The 16,737-nt window shown below is 49.8% G+C and overlaps 1 protein-coding gene across 5 annotated transcripts in view; it reads right to left on the reverse strand.

Annotated features, from left to right (window-relative positions):
• The window catches only part of xrn1 (5'-3' exoribonuclease 1), a 146,185-nt gene that overhangs the window by 8,145 nt on the left and 121,303 nt on the right, over nucleotides 1-16,737 (reverse strand). For all 5 annotated transcript variants that reach the window (XM_038817150.1, XM_038817149.1, XM_038817148.1 and 2 more), the window contains 2 exons: nucleotides 7,956-8,069; nucleotides 7,684-7,795 (listed from right to left, as the gene is read on the reverse strand). In XM_038817150.1, the coding sequence (XP_038673078.1) occupies nucleotides 7,684-7,795; nucleotides 7,956-8,069 (226 nt within the window). The remainder of the gene's footprint in view (nucleotides 1-7,683; nucleotides 7,796-7,955; nucleotides 8,070-16,737) is intronic.

The raw sequence follows: 16,737 nt of genomic DNA on the forward strand, positions 1-16,737 counted from the left end.
CCTTTACTTCTACTAACAGAGCCTTCCCCGTCTCCAGAAACCAACCAGATACTTCAGAGATCTTTCCTTCTCCCAGCTCGTCACAAGATAACATTCTGTCCAGCAGTGTATGTCTCAGCAACTGGGGGAACAAAGAGAGTTCTTTGCAAACAAAGTCCCACACACTTGCAGATACCTAAATGTGCACGCCTTGGGTGTTGATATTTTTCCATAATCTCCTCCAGTCCCACAAACCGATCCCTAAATCTCTCACACCCATCCCTCTTCCAAATTTTGTACATTGCATCCAACCCCAATATTATGAACCTATGATTTCCGCAAACTGGCAACAATACGGACATGCCCCCCAATCTAAAAATACAGTATAACAATTTGGCGTGTAAGGCACATGGTATTTACCAAGTAGCATCTCAAGTGTGTCTGATATTTACAAGCCAGTTTATGTCTTATTTACAACAGTTTTTAAAGAGTGGTCCCCCACCTCCTTTCCCCTGTTGGAGGCATGTTCCCTTTTCTTTTCTCTCCCCCCCCACTTGGGGTGTTGTTCTTTGTTGTTGGGGAGGGGGGGGGGGGGGGGGTGCATGCCCTTCCCTCCTCACCCACTATGCTTTGTTTGTGCCTTCTTTGGGATCTCCCCCCCCCCCCCGCAACAATGTCTCTTGCGTCCCCCCCCTTGTCTTTCTCTCACTTTTACCCCCCCCCCCCAACCCTTCTCCCCCCTCCTCTTCCTAGCCACTGATTTTCGAACAGGTCTTGGAACAGGCTGATGAATGGCCCCACACTTTGTGGAAGCCCTCGTCCGACCCTTGGATGGTGTACTTGATAGTCTCAAGGTGGGGAAATCCTGCCAGATCTGCCAACAAGTCCGCAGCCTTCGGTGGTGCTGCTGATAGCCAGCCAAGCAGGATTCTCCGGCGTGCAATTAGGAATGCAAAAGCCAGGACATCGGTCCTCTTCCCCATATGAAGGACTGGCTGGTCCAAAACCCCAAAGACTGCCACTCTCGGGCATACCTCCACCCTCACAACCTTGGATATCGCCTCAAAGAGGGCTGTCCAGACCCAGACAAGTCTGGGGGTGCCCAGAACATGTGGGCGAGGTTGGCCGGGCTTCCCTGGCACTGTTCACATTTGTCCTCCACCTCCAGGAAGAACCTGCTCATTGGGTTCTAGTCAGGTGGGCTCGGTGCACCACTTTGAACTGCATAAGACTTAGCCTAGCGCAGGAGGTGGAGGAGTTGGCCCTGCTCAGTGCTTCGCTCCAGGGTCCCCATCTCACTTCCGTCCCCAGTTTGTCCTCCCATTTCCGTCTAGTTTCATCCTGTGGTAGTCTTGCTCTGTCTAGTAACCATCCGTATATGTTCCCACAGTTCCCCCCCTCCTTATTGTCCATGTTGATTAGCTCCTCTAGGAGCGTGTCTCTCGGGGCCCTGGGGTCTCCTTACGGGGAAAGTGTTTAATTTGGAGGTGCTTCAGCTCCTGTCCAATTGGTAGGTCCAGGTCCTCTGTCAGTTCGTCTAAGGTCGCAAGTCTATCTCCTATGTAGAGACATCCCTACGTCTCCACTTTTTAAAGGTGGCACTAAGCATGGCCGGTGGGAATTTGTGGGTGCCGCAGATAGGGGCCAGGGAGGATATCTCAGTTAGGCCGAAATGTTGCCTCATTTGATTCCACGTCTCAATGTAGCCACCACCGCTGGGCTGGATGTGTACTTTGATGGGGGGGGGAGGGAGCGCTGCCGTGACGAGTGCTCAGGAGGACCGTTCGCATGCAGGAGGACTCCTCCAGCCTCACCCATTCCATGATTGGCTCTCGTATCCATCCCCTCACTCTCTCTGCTGTGGCCGCCCAGTGGTAGTACTGTAGGTTCGGTAAGGAAAGGCCGCCTGGGGATGAAAATCGGTATGGATATGGACAGGAACAGGAATCTCGGCATTACGTTCATTTTGATTGTCTGCATTCTCCCTGCCAGGGTAAGCGGGAGTGCATCCCATCTCTGTAGTCCATTTTTATTCCCTCCTCCAGATTGGTCAGATTTCACTTGTGGATCTGTGTCATGGGCGGTCTGGATGTCCAGGTAACGGAATTTGCTTTGGGCTAATTTGAACGGTTGTCCCTCCATCTCTGTCCCTTCTCCTTTAGGGTAAACCAGGAATGCCTCACTCTTGCCCAGGTTGAGTTTGTAGGCCGAGAAGGCTCCAAACTCTCTCAGAAGTTGCATGATTGCTTTCAGGATGTTCTGTGGGTCCAAGACCAGGAGCAGATCATCTGCATAGAGTGACACTCTGTGCTTTCTGCATCCTCTTTGCCTTCCAGCTTTTCGCAGAGCGATCGCAAGTGGTCGAATTACCAGTGCAAAAGGGCGCCACGTGGCAAAGTGGTTAGCACTGCTGCCTATGGCACGGAGGACTCGGGTTCAAACCTTGGCCCTGGGTCACTGTCCGCGTTAAGTTTGCACATTCTCCGCGTGTCTGCATGTGTCTCACCCTCGCAACCCAAAATGTCCAATCCACCTACCCTGCACATCTTTGGGTTGCGGGGGCGAAACCAACGCAAACACAGGGAGGATGTGCGACTCCACACAGACAGTGACCCAGAGCCGGGATCAAACCTGGGACCTCGGCGCCGTGCTTACCACTGCCCCACCGTGCTGCCCCGACAGTGGGCATTCATGCCTTGTGCCTGTGTAACTGGAAGTATTCAGCTGGTTGTGTTGGTCCGAACGCTCGCCTTGGGCGCGTTGTACAAGAATTTCATCCATGTCCCGAGCCCAAACCGCTCCGGCACCTCGATGAGTTACTTCCATTCGACTTGGCCAAAGGCCTTTTCTGCATCCAGGGAGATGATCACCTCTGGTGTTCTCTCCACGGAAGGGGTCATTATTACATTCAGCAGCTGTCTGGTGTTCGCAGTTAGCTGCCTACCCTTGACAAAGCCCGTCCGGTCCTCTGCGACCACCTCTGGTACGCATGTCTCCAGACTCTTGGCCAGGACTTTTGCGAGTATCTTCGCGTCTACATTCAGCAGTGAAATGGGTCTATATTATCCACATTCCGTCAGGTCCTTGTCTTTTTTGGTATTTTCAATATCGTGGGCTGTGTTGGCCTAGGAGGCAATGTGCCCATCGCTAGCGAGTTAGTGGGCCAGAGCTGGTGCAAATTCCTCATAGAAATCCACCGGGAACCCGTTGAGTCCCGGCACCTTCTCTGCCTGTATGGAGCTGATACTCTCCATTATCTCTCCCAGTCCTACAGGTGCTTCCAGCTCCCCTCCCTGCCTATCGTCCCGCACAACTAGCATGCCCAGTCCATAGAGGAACAGTTTAATCTCCGCATTCCCGTCAGAGGGTGTGGAGGTGTACAGCCCTCGATAGAATGTCTCAAACGTTTGGTTGATTTCTTTTTGCTCGATTGCCAGTCTGCCTCTGCTATCCTTTACCTGTGCTATCTCCCTTGTGGCCCCCAATCTAAAATGCTGCCTGAATTAGTTTCAGATTTTGAGATATGCCACCACCAACGGGATCGTTGTGAATCTGGCCGGAGAAAATTGGAGATGAGTGGAAGATAAAAAGCTTTAACAAAATGTGTCTTTTTTCAGCAATAATATTAGGCAATTTTAATTGCTAATATAGACTGGGAGTAGGGAAGCAGGGGAAACTCTGGTGTCAGGGGGCAGAGGTGAGAGAAGTGGCCATCACCAAGGAGAAGATTCTGGGGAAACTGAAAGGTCTGAAGTTCGATAAATCACCTGAACTGGATGGACTACACCCTAAGATTCTAAAGGAGATAGCTGAGGAGATTGTGGAGGTATTGGTGATCTTTCAGAAATCACTGGAGACAGGGAGGGTCCCAGAGGATTGGAAAATGGCTAATGTAACACCCTGTTTAAGAAAGGAGAGAATCAGAAGACTGGAAATTATAGGCCGGTAAGCCCGACTTCAGTTGTTGGTAAGATTTGAGACTCCATTATTAAGGATGAGACTGCAGAGTACTTGCATGGTAAAATAAGACTGAGTCAGCACAGATTCAGGGAAGGTCAAGCCTGACAAATGATAAAATTCTTTGAGGGGGTAACAAGGAAGTTAGACAAAGGAGAACCAGTGGACCTGATCTCTTTGGATGTCCAGAAGGCCTCTGACAAGGTGCCATACAGGAGGCTGCTGAATAAGAGAAGAGTCCATCTGATGGAGGCATGGTACTGGCATGCACAGAGATTCACTGACTGGCAGAAGGCAGAGAATGTGGAGAAAGGGGTCCTTTTCAGGATGGCAGCCGGTGACTAGTGCTGTTCCACAGGGGTCAGTGTTGGGACCACAGCTACTCACGATATACATCAATAATCTGGAAGAAGGAACTGAGGACATTGTTGCTAGGTTTGTAGAAACAAAGTTCTGTAGAAGGACAGGTAGTATTGAGGAAGCAGGTGGGCTGCAGAAGAACTTGGGCAGGCTGGGAGAGTGGAAAAAGGATTGGCAGATGGAATACAATGTGGAAAAGTGTGAGATTATGTACTTTGGAAGGAAGAATGGAGGCATAGACTATTTTCTAAATGGGAAATGCTTAGGAAATCAGAAGCACAAAGGGACTTTGTTCACAATTTTCTTTAGGTTAACATGCAGGTTCAGTCGGCAGTTAGGAAGGCAAATGCAATGCTACCATTCATGTCGAGAGGACGAGAATACAAGACCAGGGATGTACTTCTCAGGCTGTATAAGGTTCTGGTCAGACCCCATTTGGAGTATTGTGAGCAGTTTTGGGCCCCGTATCCAAGGAAGGATGTGCTGGCCTTGGAAAGAGTCCAGAGGAGGTTCACAAGAATGATCCCTGGAATGAAGAGCTTGTTGGATGAGGAACAGTTGAGGACTCTGGGTCTGTACTCGGAGTTTAGAAGATGAGGGGGGATCTTATTGAAACTTACAGGATACTGCGAGGCCTAGATTGAGAGAACGAGGAGAGGGGATGTTTCCACTAGTAGGAGAAATTAGAATCAGAGGCCACAGCCTCAGACTGAAGGGACGATCTTTTAAAACAGGAATGAGGAGAAATCTCATCAGCCAAAGGATGGAGAGTCTGTGGAACATTGCCGCAGAAGGCTGTGGAGGCCAAGTCACCGAATGTCTTTAAGACAGAGATAGATAGGTATCTGCTGCTCTTGTACTTCTAGATGGTAGTGGTCGTGGGTTTGGAAGATGCTGGCTAAGGAACCTTGGTGAATTACTGCAGTGCAACTTGTAGATTGTTGGAAGAGATAAAGGCCCCAGTGGACGAGACGCAAAAAGATGGGGGGGGAGGAGCTGGACATGGAGATAGGGGGAGAACTCTGGATCGAAGTTCTGCACAGGGTAATCTCCACCTCGTCATGCGCAGGGCAGAGCTTAATGCAGCTAAAGGCGGTGCACAGGGCACACCTAACCAGGACATGGATGAGCAGGTTCTTCCCAGAGGTGGAGGATAAGTGCGAGCACTGTCAGGGTTGACCATGATCTGGTCAACACAAATGTAAACTTCGAACACATATATAGTAAAAGGGTGTAAATTATTTATGACCACAATGCAACTGTATAATTGAACTGTATGATGATAAGACTTACTTGTCATAACGTAAAATCTCCAATAAAAACATTAAAAAGAAATAAATTTACATAGTTCCCTGTGGTCGAGGCTACCTTCTCACAAGAATCCGCCTGCCAGGAGTGCGGTATCTAACCTCCACAAGTGTCGCTGGGCTTGACCTTCCACATAATGCGGTGCATGGTCAGATATTCCAATCTCAGTGCACTCAGCCTCCACCACCCCGGGAGTACTAATTTCCCCACTATAAAAACGTCTATTCGGGAGTATACCCAATGCATGTGTGAGAAGAAGAACTCCTCTCTCTCGGTTGACTAAACCTTTTTCTGCACTCCCTGCCCCTCAACAAAACCACCACGCCCCCCACCAAAACCCCACTTACCATCACATATTTCCCCAGCCCCCAGGGTCCATCAAAATACTGTCTGCCATAAAGGCCACCCTCCTGTTAAACAAGAGCTCCTCCCCTCTCGACCTCATATCAAATTTGAGTGGAGCACCAGCCCCACCCATCCCTTCCTTAGCCTCATCTGGTCCCTAATCCTCAAATGCATCTCCTGCAAAAAGATTACAGCTGCTTTGAAGCTCTTCAAGTGAGCAAACTCTCGGGATATTTTAACCAGACCATTTAGGACCCTCATGTTCCACTTGACCATCCTGAAAGGGAGATCTCAGAATCCACCTCACGAGAATATCCAGCCCCATCCAGGCCTGCCTCAGTTCCAGGCCCACCCAAAATAGCCGTCGTCACTGCCCTCACCCAAACCCATCCGCAAAGAAGCCTGCATTACCAGCATTCTACCCTCCTTGCATAGTAACAGGACATACCAACCCAAACTCTTGCAAAGAAACATGGAACTCAGTATAATAAAAACATTTAAAATGGTAAAGAACAAACGCATGAACCTGTAAACATTCAAACATTCAAAAAAACACAAACTCCATAACGGCTCATCACCACCATTAATTTTTCTCCAAACCATTTAGCCTCACAAAGTCAATTGTCTCCTCCGGCACATTGAAATAATGGTCTCTGCCCTTAAACATGACCCACAGTTTCGCCGGATACAGCATTCCAAACCGTACATTGCTCTTGAAGAACACTTGTTAAACCCAGATCTACGTTTAGCCAGATCAGGCCCGACATCCTGGTACATTCGCATGGAGCGTCTCTCCCAGCTACTGTCTCGTGTGGTCTTTGCCCATTTAAAAATTCACTCCTTGTCTAAATACTTGTGCAGACGACCAATTACTACCCGGATCCCGGCTTCTGGAACAGCGACTGGTGTGCCTGGTCCACCTCGGGAGTGGGGGGTTCCATTAAGATCCCCTCCCCGAGCAGTTTCCCGAACATCTTTGCCACGTATTCAGTGGCGCTTCTACCTTCGATTCCTTATGGTAAGCCGATTATCCTCAGGTTTTGACACCTACATCAGTTCTGCTGGTCGTCTACCCTGGCTATCAAGACTCTCTGGGCCTCCGCCAACATTGCTACTTCTGCCGCTAAAGAGATAATCCAGTTGCTGTGGTTCAAGACCGTCGTCCATCTCCCAAATCGTCGCAATTTCAATCGCTGAGCCACCCTTTTCATTGCCACATGAAGGGAATCTACTGCCACCTCAGTCGCCTTAGCCAGATCTTCCCACATCACCTCTGCTTCTGCAATTCACCAACAATAAATTCCATTAACTGCTCCATCAGCAATTGGGAGGGCGTCGATGACTTGGCGAGGTCCGCCATGTTCTCCTTCGCTCTGCCATGTGGGTCCTCTGAATCTGGAGCAGGGGTTTTATTTGATTTATTTGTGGCTCGTGTTATATCCCCTAGACATCCCACACCCGAGGAGAAACCAACCAATTTCATTTGCTTCAACTTTCTTCCCACCACGTTACTTGTTTACCATGAGAAATGGGTCAAAAACCAAGTTTCCAAGCGGGAACTACCTTGTGCATGACCTCTCAGCTCATGGCCACCACCAAAAGGCCATCTTACACCTTTTCTAAACAGACATTGATGTCCTACTGTTTCTGTACTGTGGGTTACTAAGAACTAAAAGGAAAAGCTACAGTAATGAGTGTTAATATTTTAGTTACCATAAACTAGATATTTCTTACCAGAGCTCTGACTGAAAGATGGTGGAATGACTCGAGGTGATATAGTTCCTGTTACTGGTTGATAACTGGGAAACATATTTGGAGGAAGGGGGACATTTTGTCCTGTGGCATTCTGAGAGAGCAAAAAAATAAGATAGCAGTTAAATACTGCATCTAAAAATCAGACAGCAAAAACATATTTTCTCTAAAAGGCTTCTCTAAAAGATTTAAATAGGTTGAATTCTTAACTGGCAAATTAGCAAGTTAAAAATAGCCAAGGTTGTTGTTTGTACCAGTCGCTGTAATGCAAATGCTGCAGCTTTCTCCTGGGCTTCACTATCTGACTGGCACTGAGGTCCATGCACTAGCAAACCATTTGCTAACTTCACTTGGCAAACTGTCAGACCCTGGTGAAAGCAAAAACATTCTATTAACAACTAATGCTTGAATCATACATCAAATAATGGAGAAACTATTAGATGAAAAAGAGACAGTATGTTAACCACGAAAATGTGAAACGGGGCAACCTGGTAGAGAAAATCTCATTTGAAATTGCCACATTGTTGAGAACCAACAGAGCCAAATAAATGTGAATACACAATCTCTGAAGAATCATATGGACTCAAAAAGGTGACTCTTTCTCTCTCCACAGATGCTGCCAGACCTGATGAGGTTTTCCAGCATTTTCTGTTTTTATTTTATATTATAATGTGAACAGTATTTGATTTACCACTAATGAAACATTTCAATACCAATCCTCTTCACTGTGAGAATGGGCAAGTAATTTTATACAGAAAAGCATTCATTTTTCTCTTCAAATTCACAATTACTTTGCACCGCAGGAAACCAAATGCCCCAAAGAAGAATTTCCACATAGGTGCATGGAGAGAAGGACTAGAAGTGCTCGGAAAGACAGAAACAGAAAGACAGAGAAGGCTTGGGCTGAAGCTGCAGCAGGAGACAGCAAGGACCTTTGGTTTGTCGACCCAGCGGTTAACGGAGCAGCAGATGCAAGTTATTCAGGAAGGCTTTGCCAAGAAGATACGGGACTGCTTGGACCCGATAAAAGAGTCAATTGAGCAGCTGGAGCTTAGACTGGACGCCCAAGATCGGGCGACCCAGAAGGTGGAGAAGGCGCTGGCTGAGCAGGTGGAACATCAAACTATGGTGGAGTTGGAGGTGGGGATGCCGAGAGACCAGCAGAAGCTCCTGGAGAAGATGGAGGACCTAGAGAATAGGTCCCGCCGGCAGAACTTGAGAATTGTTAGGCTCCCGGGGCAAAGGAGCGGACGCTGGGGCATACATCGCAGATATGTTTGAGAAGCTGTTGGGGGATGGGGCATTCTTCCGACCCTTGGAGGTGGACAGGCCCCCCCCCCCCAACCCCCCGACAGCAATGGTGGTGAGATTCCACAGGTACTTGGATAAGGAGTGCATTCTACAGTGGGCCAAGCAAACATGGAGCTGTAAGTGGGACAATAATATCCTGCGGGTCTACCAAGACCCGATTATGGAGGTGGTCAGGAGAACAGCAGGCTTCAACCAGATTAGGTCGATCCTTTTTAAGAAAAAGGTGAAGTTCGAACTTGTGTATCCGGCCCGTCTCTGGGTCATGTACGAGGAACAGCACTTTTATTTTGAGTCGCCTGAGGATACGCTGGACTTCGTGAATAGGAAAGGACTGCTGGTGGACTGAGAACTTCTGAACTTCTCTGTTCTTTAAAAAAAAAGTTCTCATTTTCGTTTTGTGGTAGCGGTTTGTAATGCCTTCTGTATTGATTTGGGACCAGTGGCAGAGCCGAGTGAGTTAAGGTTTTCATTTGCACTGTTGGGGGATGGAGGTGTGCTTCTTTAGAATTTGGTGTTTTTCTGTCGGGCAATTGTGTGGGGATTGTTTGATGTTGGAGTTTGTTTGTATGAGCAGGGTGTGGGGAGGGAACAATAGGTGGGACACTATCCGGCACCAGGGATGGGGGCCACCAAGCTATCTGGGCAGGCTAGCTCACGGAAGCGCAGCGGGGGGGTGTGCATATGTTCAGTTTATCAACGTGGTTGGGTTACAGAGTGTTGTTACGAAGATTGAGGGGGGGGGGGGTGGGAATGTTCTGCTGATGAGGGAGGGACTTGGGCCAGGGGACAGTGCAGAGGTTGGGGGCAGAGGCTACCTGGGGCGGGCTGGAGGAGGTGTGGAGTGTGGGCTGGAGGCGGGCCAAAAAAAAAAAGAGGATGGCTGATTGGCGTGGGGCTGGGCGCAATGTACCCCCCAACTAGGCTGATCACCTGGCATGTTCGAGAGTTAAATGGGCCTGTCAAAAGGACACCTGTGTTCGCGCATCTTAGGGGACTGAAAGCGGAAATGGTAATGTTGCAGGAGACGCATCTTAGAGTAACTGATCAGATTAGATTGAGGAAAGACTGGGTCAGTCAGGTCTTTCACTCGGGACTGGATTCAAAGACTAGAGGGGTCGCAATCCTGATCAGTAAGCGGGTGGTGTTTGAGGCGGATAGAATTCGGATGTGGGCAGTCGGTACATTATGGCCAGTGGGAAACTGGAGTGGGGTGCAGGTGGTATTAGTAAATGTGTATGCGCCAAATGTGGAGTTTATAAAGAGGATACTGGGGAAGATACCGGGCCTAGACTCACACAGGTGGTCATGGGAGGGGACTTCAACACAGTTATTGATCCTGGCTTAGACCGGTCAAGCTCGAAAACGGGCAGGGTGCCAGCAATGGCAAGGGAACGAGGGGGGTTCATGGAGCAGATGGGGGTGGTGGATCCACGGAGATTTGGGTGGCCGAGGGTGAAGGAGTTCTCCTTCTACTCACACGTGCATAAAGTGTACTCCCGGATCGATTTCTTCATTTTGAGCAGGGCCTTACACGGGTACTCGGCAATCACAATCTCAGACCATGCTCCGCACTGGGTTGACCTGCAGGTTAGTAAAGACAGTAACCAGCGCCCGCACTGGAAGTTGGATGTGGGACTTTTGGCTGACAAAGGGGTGTGCGAGCGGCTGAGGAAATGCATTCAGAATTACCTGCAGGTCAACCACACGGGGAAAAGTTTAGCAGTGATGGTCTGGGAAGCACTGAAGGCGGTGGTCAGAGGGGAGCTGATTTCGATACGGGCCCATAGGGAGAAGGTGGACAGGGCAGAGACAGACCGACTGGTTAAGGAGATACTACAGATCGATAGGAGGTATGCGGAGACCCCAGAGGCAGGGCTTTTAAGGGAACGGCAGAGGCTACAGGCGGAGTTTGGCTTGTTAACCACAGGGAAGGCGGTAGAGCGGCTGAGAAAGGGAACGGGGGCAATCTATGAGTATGGAGAGAAGGCTAGCAGAATGCTTGCACAGCAGTTTAGAAAGAGGGAGGCAGCCAGGGAGATGGGGAAAGTAAATGACGGAGATGGGAACCTGGTTGGAGATTCAGCAGGGGTGAATAAGGTGTTTAGGGATTTCTAAAGTAGGCTGTACGTCGGTAGTCGGAACCCCCTATGGGGCCGGCGGGGATGAGGCACTTCTTGGCGGGGGCTGAATTTCCCAAAGGTGGACGGGGAGCTGGTAGAAGGGCTGGGGGCCCTGATCGGGTTGGAAGAGATAGTGGAGGGTCTGAAGGCCATGCAGGCGGGTAAAGCCCCGGGTCCGGACAGGTTCCCAGTGGAGTTTTATAAAAGGTTCTCTGGGATATTGTGGCCGGTGTTGATGAGGATGTTCAATGAGGTAAGGGAAAGAGGGGTGCTGCCCCCGATGATGTCACAGGCCACGATTTTGCTGATTCTGAAGCGGGACAAGAACCCGGAGCTGTGTGGGTCTTACAGGCAGATATCCCTGTTGAATGTGGACGCCAAACTGCTGGCCACAATTTTGTTCTCCAGGATTGAAGATTGTGTTCCAGACGTTATTGGGGAGGACCAGACGGGGTTTGCTGAGGGTAGGCAGTTGGTGGCCAATGTAAGAGGCTGTTAAATGTGATCATGGTGTCCCCGGAAGGTAGGGAGGTGGCGGTAGTGATCGCAATGGATGCAGAAAAGGCTTTTGATCAGGTAGAATGGGATTATCTGTGGGAGGTACTGGAATGGCCCGGATTTGGGTGGGGCTTAATTGACTGGGTCAGGTTGCTCCATCAGGCTCCTGTGGCAAGTGTACGGACAAATAGGACATCGGACTATTTTAGACTGCACCGGGGACGAGACAGGGATGCCCCCTCTCCTCTGTTGTTCATGCTAGCTATAGAGCCATTGGCAATTGCTTGGAGAGCCTCAAGGGGCTGGTCCAGGGGGGTTGGAGCACAGAGTCTCGCTCTATGCAGATGACCTGCTTCTGTGTGTATCGGACCCATTAGAGGGGATGGAAGAAATCATGAGGATTCTCGGGGAATTTGGCCGGTTTTTGGGGTATAAGCTGAATATGCGGAAAAGTGAGATGTTTGCGATCCAGGCGAGGGGACAGGAGAGGCGATTGGGGGAGCTGCCACTCAGATTAGTAGGGGGAAGCTTTAGGTACCTAGGCATTCAAGTGGCGCGGAATGGGACCGGCTGCATAAATTAAATCTGGCCCAGCTAGTAGACCAAATGAAGGACAATTTTCGGAGATGGGACGCGCTCCCGTTGTCATTAGCTGGGGGGGGTCCTTTTTAAAACGGGTCAACAAAGTGATCTCGTTCACAGACTCGCTAGCTGGGGGCACACTGCCACCCACGTTAGCACAGGCCTCAATCTCGCTGATACTTAAGAAAGACAAAGACCCAACGGAATGTGGGTCATACAGACCCATATCTCTGCTGAACGCAGACGCCAAAATACTGGCCAAAATCCTAGCCAAAAGGCTAGAAGACTGTGTACCCGAGGTGGTCACAAAGGACCAGACGGGCTTCGTCAAAGGTAGACAGCTTACCTCGAACATCAGGCGCCTGCTGAACGTGATAATGACCCCCTCCGGGGAGAGAACACAAGAGGTGATCATCTCCCTGGACGCAGAAAAGGCCTTCGACAGAGTCGAATGGAAATATCTCAGAGGTACTGGAGCGGTTCGGGCTTGGAACAGGGTTCACCGCTTGGGTAAAGCTCCTACACAACGCTCCCATGGCGAGCGTACGGACCAACAATACCAACTCCCAATACTTCCAGCTTCATAGGGGCACCAGACAAGGATGCCCACTGTCCCCGCTGCTGTTCGCACTAGCAATCGAACCGCTAGCAATCGCGCTCAGGGCAGCAAAAAATTGGAGGGGGATCCGAAGGGGAGGCAGAGAGCACAGAGTCTCACTCTATGCAGATGATCTGCTCCTCTACATCTCGGACCCACAAAGCAGCATGGACGGAATCATCGCGCTCCTGAAAAAAAAGGACCTGCAAAGATGGAACACACTCCCACTCTCCCTCGCGGGGAGAGTCCAGACGATCAAAATGAACGTACTGCCCAGGTTCCTCTTCCTGTTTAGATCCATTCCGATCTACATCCCCAAGGCCTTTTTCAAAGCGCTGGACAAACTTATCATGGCGTTCGTATGGGGGGGTAAAAATGCTAGGATCCCAAAGAAGGTCCTACAAAAAACAAAATCCAGGGTGGGGCTAGCCCTCCCGAACCTACAATTCTACCACTGGGCGGCAACAGCCGAGCGAGTAAGGGGATGGATCCAGGAGCCAGAAGCCGAGTGGGTGCGTGCGGAGGAGGCCTCCTGCATGGGGACCTCACTCCGGGCCCTCGCCACAGCAGCACTCCCATCCCCACCCAAAAAACATTCCAGCAGCCCAGTGGTGACAGCCACCCTCCAATCCTGGAACCAACTGCGGCAGCAATTTGGCCTGACCAAAATGTTGGACAAGGCTCCCATCTGCAACAATCATAGGTTCACACCAGCACCGACTGACGCCACCTTCAAAAGGTGGAGGCAGGACGGAGGAACACTGACAGTCAGGGACCTATACACGGACGGCAGGATCGCAACACTGGACGAACTGACAGAGAAATTTCGGCTAGCCAGGGGGAACGAGCTACGGCACCTGCAGCTCAAAAACTTCTTACGAAAGGAGACAAGGACGTACCCACAACCGCCACGACAGACACTACTGGAAGACCTACTGGACGCAAGTATCCTAGAGAAAGGGAACTGTAGCGACATGTATGACCGACTGGTAGAAAGGGACGACACCGTACTGGACGCAACAAGAAAGAAATGGGAGGATGACCTGGGGATTGAGATAGGGTGGGGACTCTGGAGCGAAGCACTGCACAGGGTCAACTCCACCTCCACGTGCGCAAGGTTCAGCCTGACACAACTAAAAGTGGTACATAGAGCCCACTTGACAAGAAACCGTATGAGTAGGTTCTTCCCGGAGGTGGAGGACAGATGTGAACGGTGCCAAAGAGGCCCGGCCAACCATGCCCACATGTTCTGGTCTTGCCCCAGACTTGTGGAGTACTGGACAGCCTTCTTTGAGGCTATGTCCAAAGTGGTGGGGGTGAGGGTGGAGCCATGCCCGATAGTGGCGGTCTTCGGGGTTTCAGACCAGCCAGATCTATTCCTGGGGAAGAGGGCGGACGCCCTTGCCTTTGCCTCCCTGATCGCCCGCCGTAGAATCCTGTTTGGCTGGCGGTCAGCAGCACCACCCAGAGCTGCAGACTGGCTGTCCGACCTCTCGGAATCTCTCCAAATGGAGAAAATCAAATTTGACATCCGAGGGTCAGACGACGGCTTCCACAGAACGTGGGAGCCATTCATGCAACTGTTCCGGGACCTGTTTGTGGCCAACGAATAAGATGAAGAATAGTCGGGTGGCCGAATCAGGGGAAAATGGACGGGAATCGGGGGAAGGTAGCCCCGGGGGGGGGGGGGGGGGGGGGGGGGGAAAGAGGGCTACGGGTTCGTTATGGGGGTTTGTTCGCATGGTTTTACGCTTATTTCTTTTTCTTGTTAATTTATTGTTTTTGTATTGGAGGGGAGGGGTTACTGTTTTTCTTTGTTGTGATAAAATTTGTTGAAAACTTGAATAAAAATTATTCCAAAAAAAAAAAGGAAGGACAAAGCCGCAAGCGACAGTCTGATGGCAAGCTAAGGCCCAAAACCAAATTGTAAATAAATGCCTATAAACATGTGCCTCGGCCATATTGGGGAATGTAAAATATGTATGCCGGTTAAAGGGGGCGGCCACAGTTGTTATTATGAAGATGCTTACCTGTAAATATACATGTTAATTTTCGCGTGTTTTTTTTTCTAATAATTTGTAATTTGTTGGATATCAAATATGAAAACTCAATAAAAAACATTTCCAAAAAAAAAACCAAAGTGATTTCTGGCTTTGTTTGGGCGGGCAACACCCCGCGAGTAAGGAAGGTAATGCTTGAGCGGAGTCGGGGAGAGGGCAAGCTGGCGCTGCCAAATTTTAGTAACTATTACTGGGCGGTGAATATAGCCATGATCAGGAACTGGGTGGTGGGGGAGGGGTCGGCATGGGAACGTATGGAGGCGGCTTCATGCAAGGGCACCAGTTTGGGGTATTGGTAACTGCGCCTCTGCCGTTCCCGCCAGCACGGTATTCCACCAGCCCCGTGGTGGTGGTCCCTGAGGGTTTAGGGGCAATGTGGGAGCAGAGGAAGCATCGGTCTGGTCCCCAATCTGTAATAATCACCGCTTTGCCCGGATGGGGGGTTCTGGATATAGCGGAGAGCAGGGATTGAGAGGATAGGGGATATGTTTATAGAGGGGAGCTTTCGAAATATGAGGGCGCTGGAGGAGAAGATTGGGTTGGCGAGGGCAAACAAATTCAAGTATCTGCAGGAGCGGGAATTCCCACGTAAACAGGTTCCCCTCCTACCGCTCAGGGGGAATTCAGGACAGGGTAGTTTCCAGAGGCTGGGTAGGAGAAGGGAGCGTCTCTGACATTTACAAGGAACTTATGGGGTCAGAGGAGACGCAGACCGAGGAGCTGAAGCGCAAGTAGGAGGAGGAGCTGGGAGGAGAGATCGAGGATGGTCTATGGGCAGACGCGTTGAGCAGAGTCAATGCGTCCGCAACATGTGCCAGGTTCAAATACAATTCAAGGTCGTTCACCGGGCTCACATGACAGTGGCCCGGATGAGCAGTTTCTTTGGGGTGCAAGACAGGTGTGCAAAATGTGCAGGAGGACCAGCGAACCATGTCCACGTGTTCTGGACATGTCCGAAGCTTAGGGGATTTTGGCAGGGGTTTGCAAATGTCATGTCCACGGTGTTAAAAACAAGGGTGGCACTGAGTCCAGAGGTGGCGATTTTTGGGGTGTCGGAGGAGAAAGAGGCAGACGTTTTGGTCTTTGCTTCCCTGGTAGCCCGGAGACGGACTCAAAGCCCCTGAAGTCGGAGACCTGGCTGTCGGACATGGCTAGCTTTCTCTGTTTGGAGAAAATCAAGTTCGCCTTGAGGGTCACTGTTAGGGTTCGCCCGGAGGTGGCAACCGTTCGTCGACTTCTTCGCGGAAAATTAATCATCAGCAGAAGGGGGGGGGGGGGGGGGGGGGGGGGGGGCCGAATTCAGCTTAGAGTAAGGGGTTAGTAAAGGTGGGACATGTAAGGAGGGAGGTGGCTTTTTACACTATTTTTATAGTTTCATGTACATTGTTTATTGTGTTATGATACCAAAAAATACCTCAATAAAATGTTTATTAAAAAAAAAGCCTATCACTTTCCCCGCATTACAACAATGCACTTCATTATCTACAAAGGACTTTGGACTGTCCTGAAGCTATGAAAGGTGCTAAATAAATGAAGAATTAATAATAAGAAAAATTCTCAAAATAACAAAATGTTCCTTTACTCTCAAATTCTCATGACAACAACATTTTGCGATTTGAAATGCTGTTCTTAAGGCAGATAAATGAGTTACAATCTCAGAACTGAATCTTGAAAGCCAAGCTAGGGTCAATAGAAACCTGAAAATACTTAGAAACCTGCACACAAGATCATGTGTGCTTCACACCATACATTAAAATTTCAACAAAGACATTTTCTAAAAAAGATGCAAGTTCAAGTTTCCAAATAGTCAATGTTTTAGAGGGTAACTACCCATTTACTTGCACAGCCTACTTTTGATGCTATGGGC

The sequence above is a fragment of the Scyliorhinus canicula genome, chromosome 13 (assembly GCF_902713615.1).
Source record: "Scyliorhinus canicula chromosome 13, sScyCan1.1, whole genome shotgun sequence".
Classification (NCBI taxonomy): domain Eukaryota; kingdom Metazoa; phylum Chordata; class Chondrichthyes; order Carcharhiniformes; family Scyliorhinidae; genus Scyliorhinus; species Scyliorhinus canicula.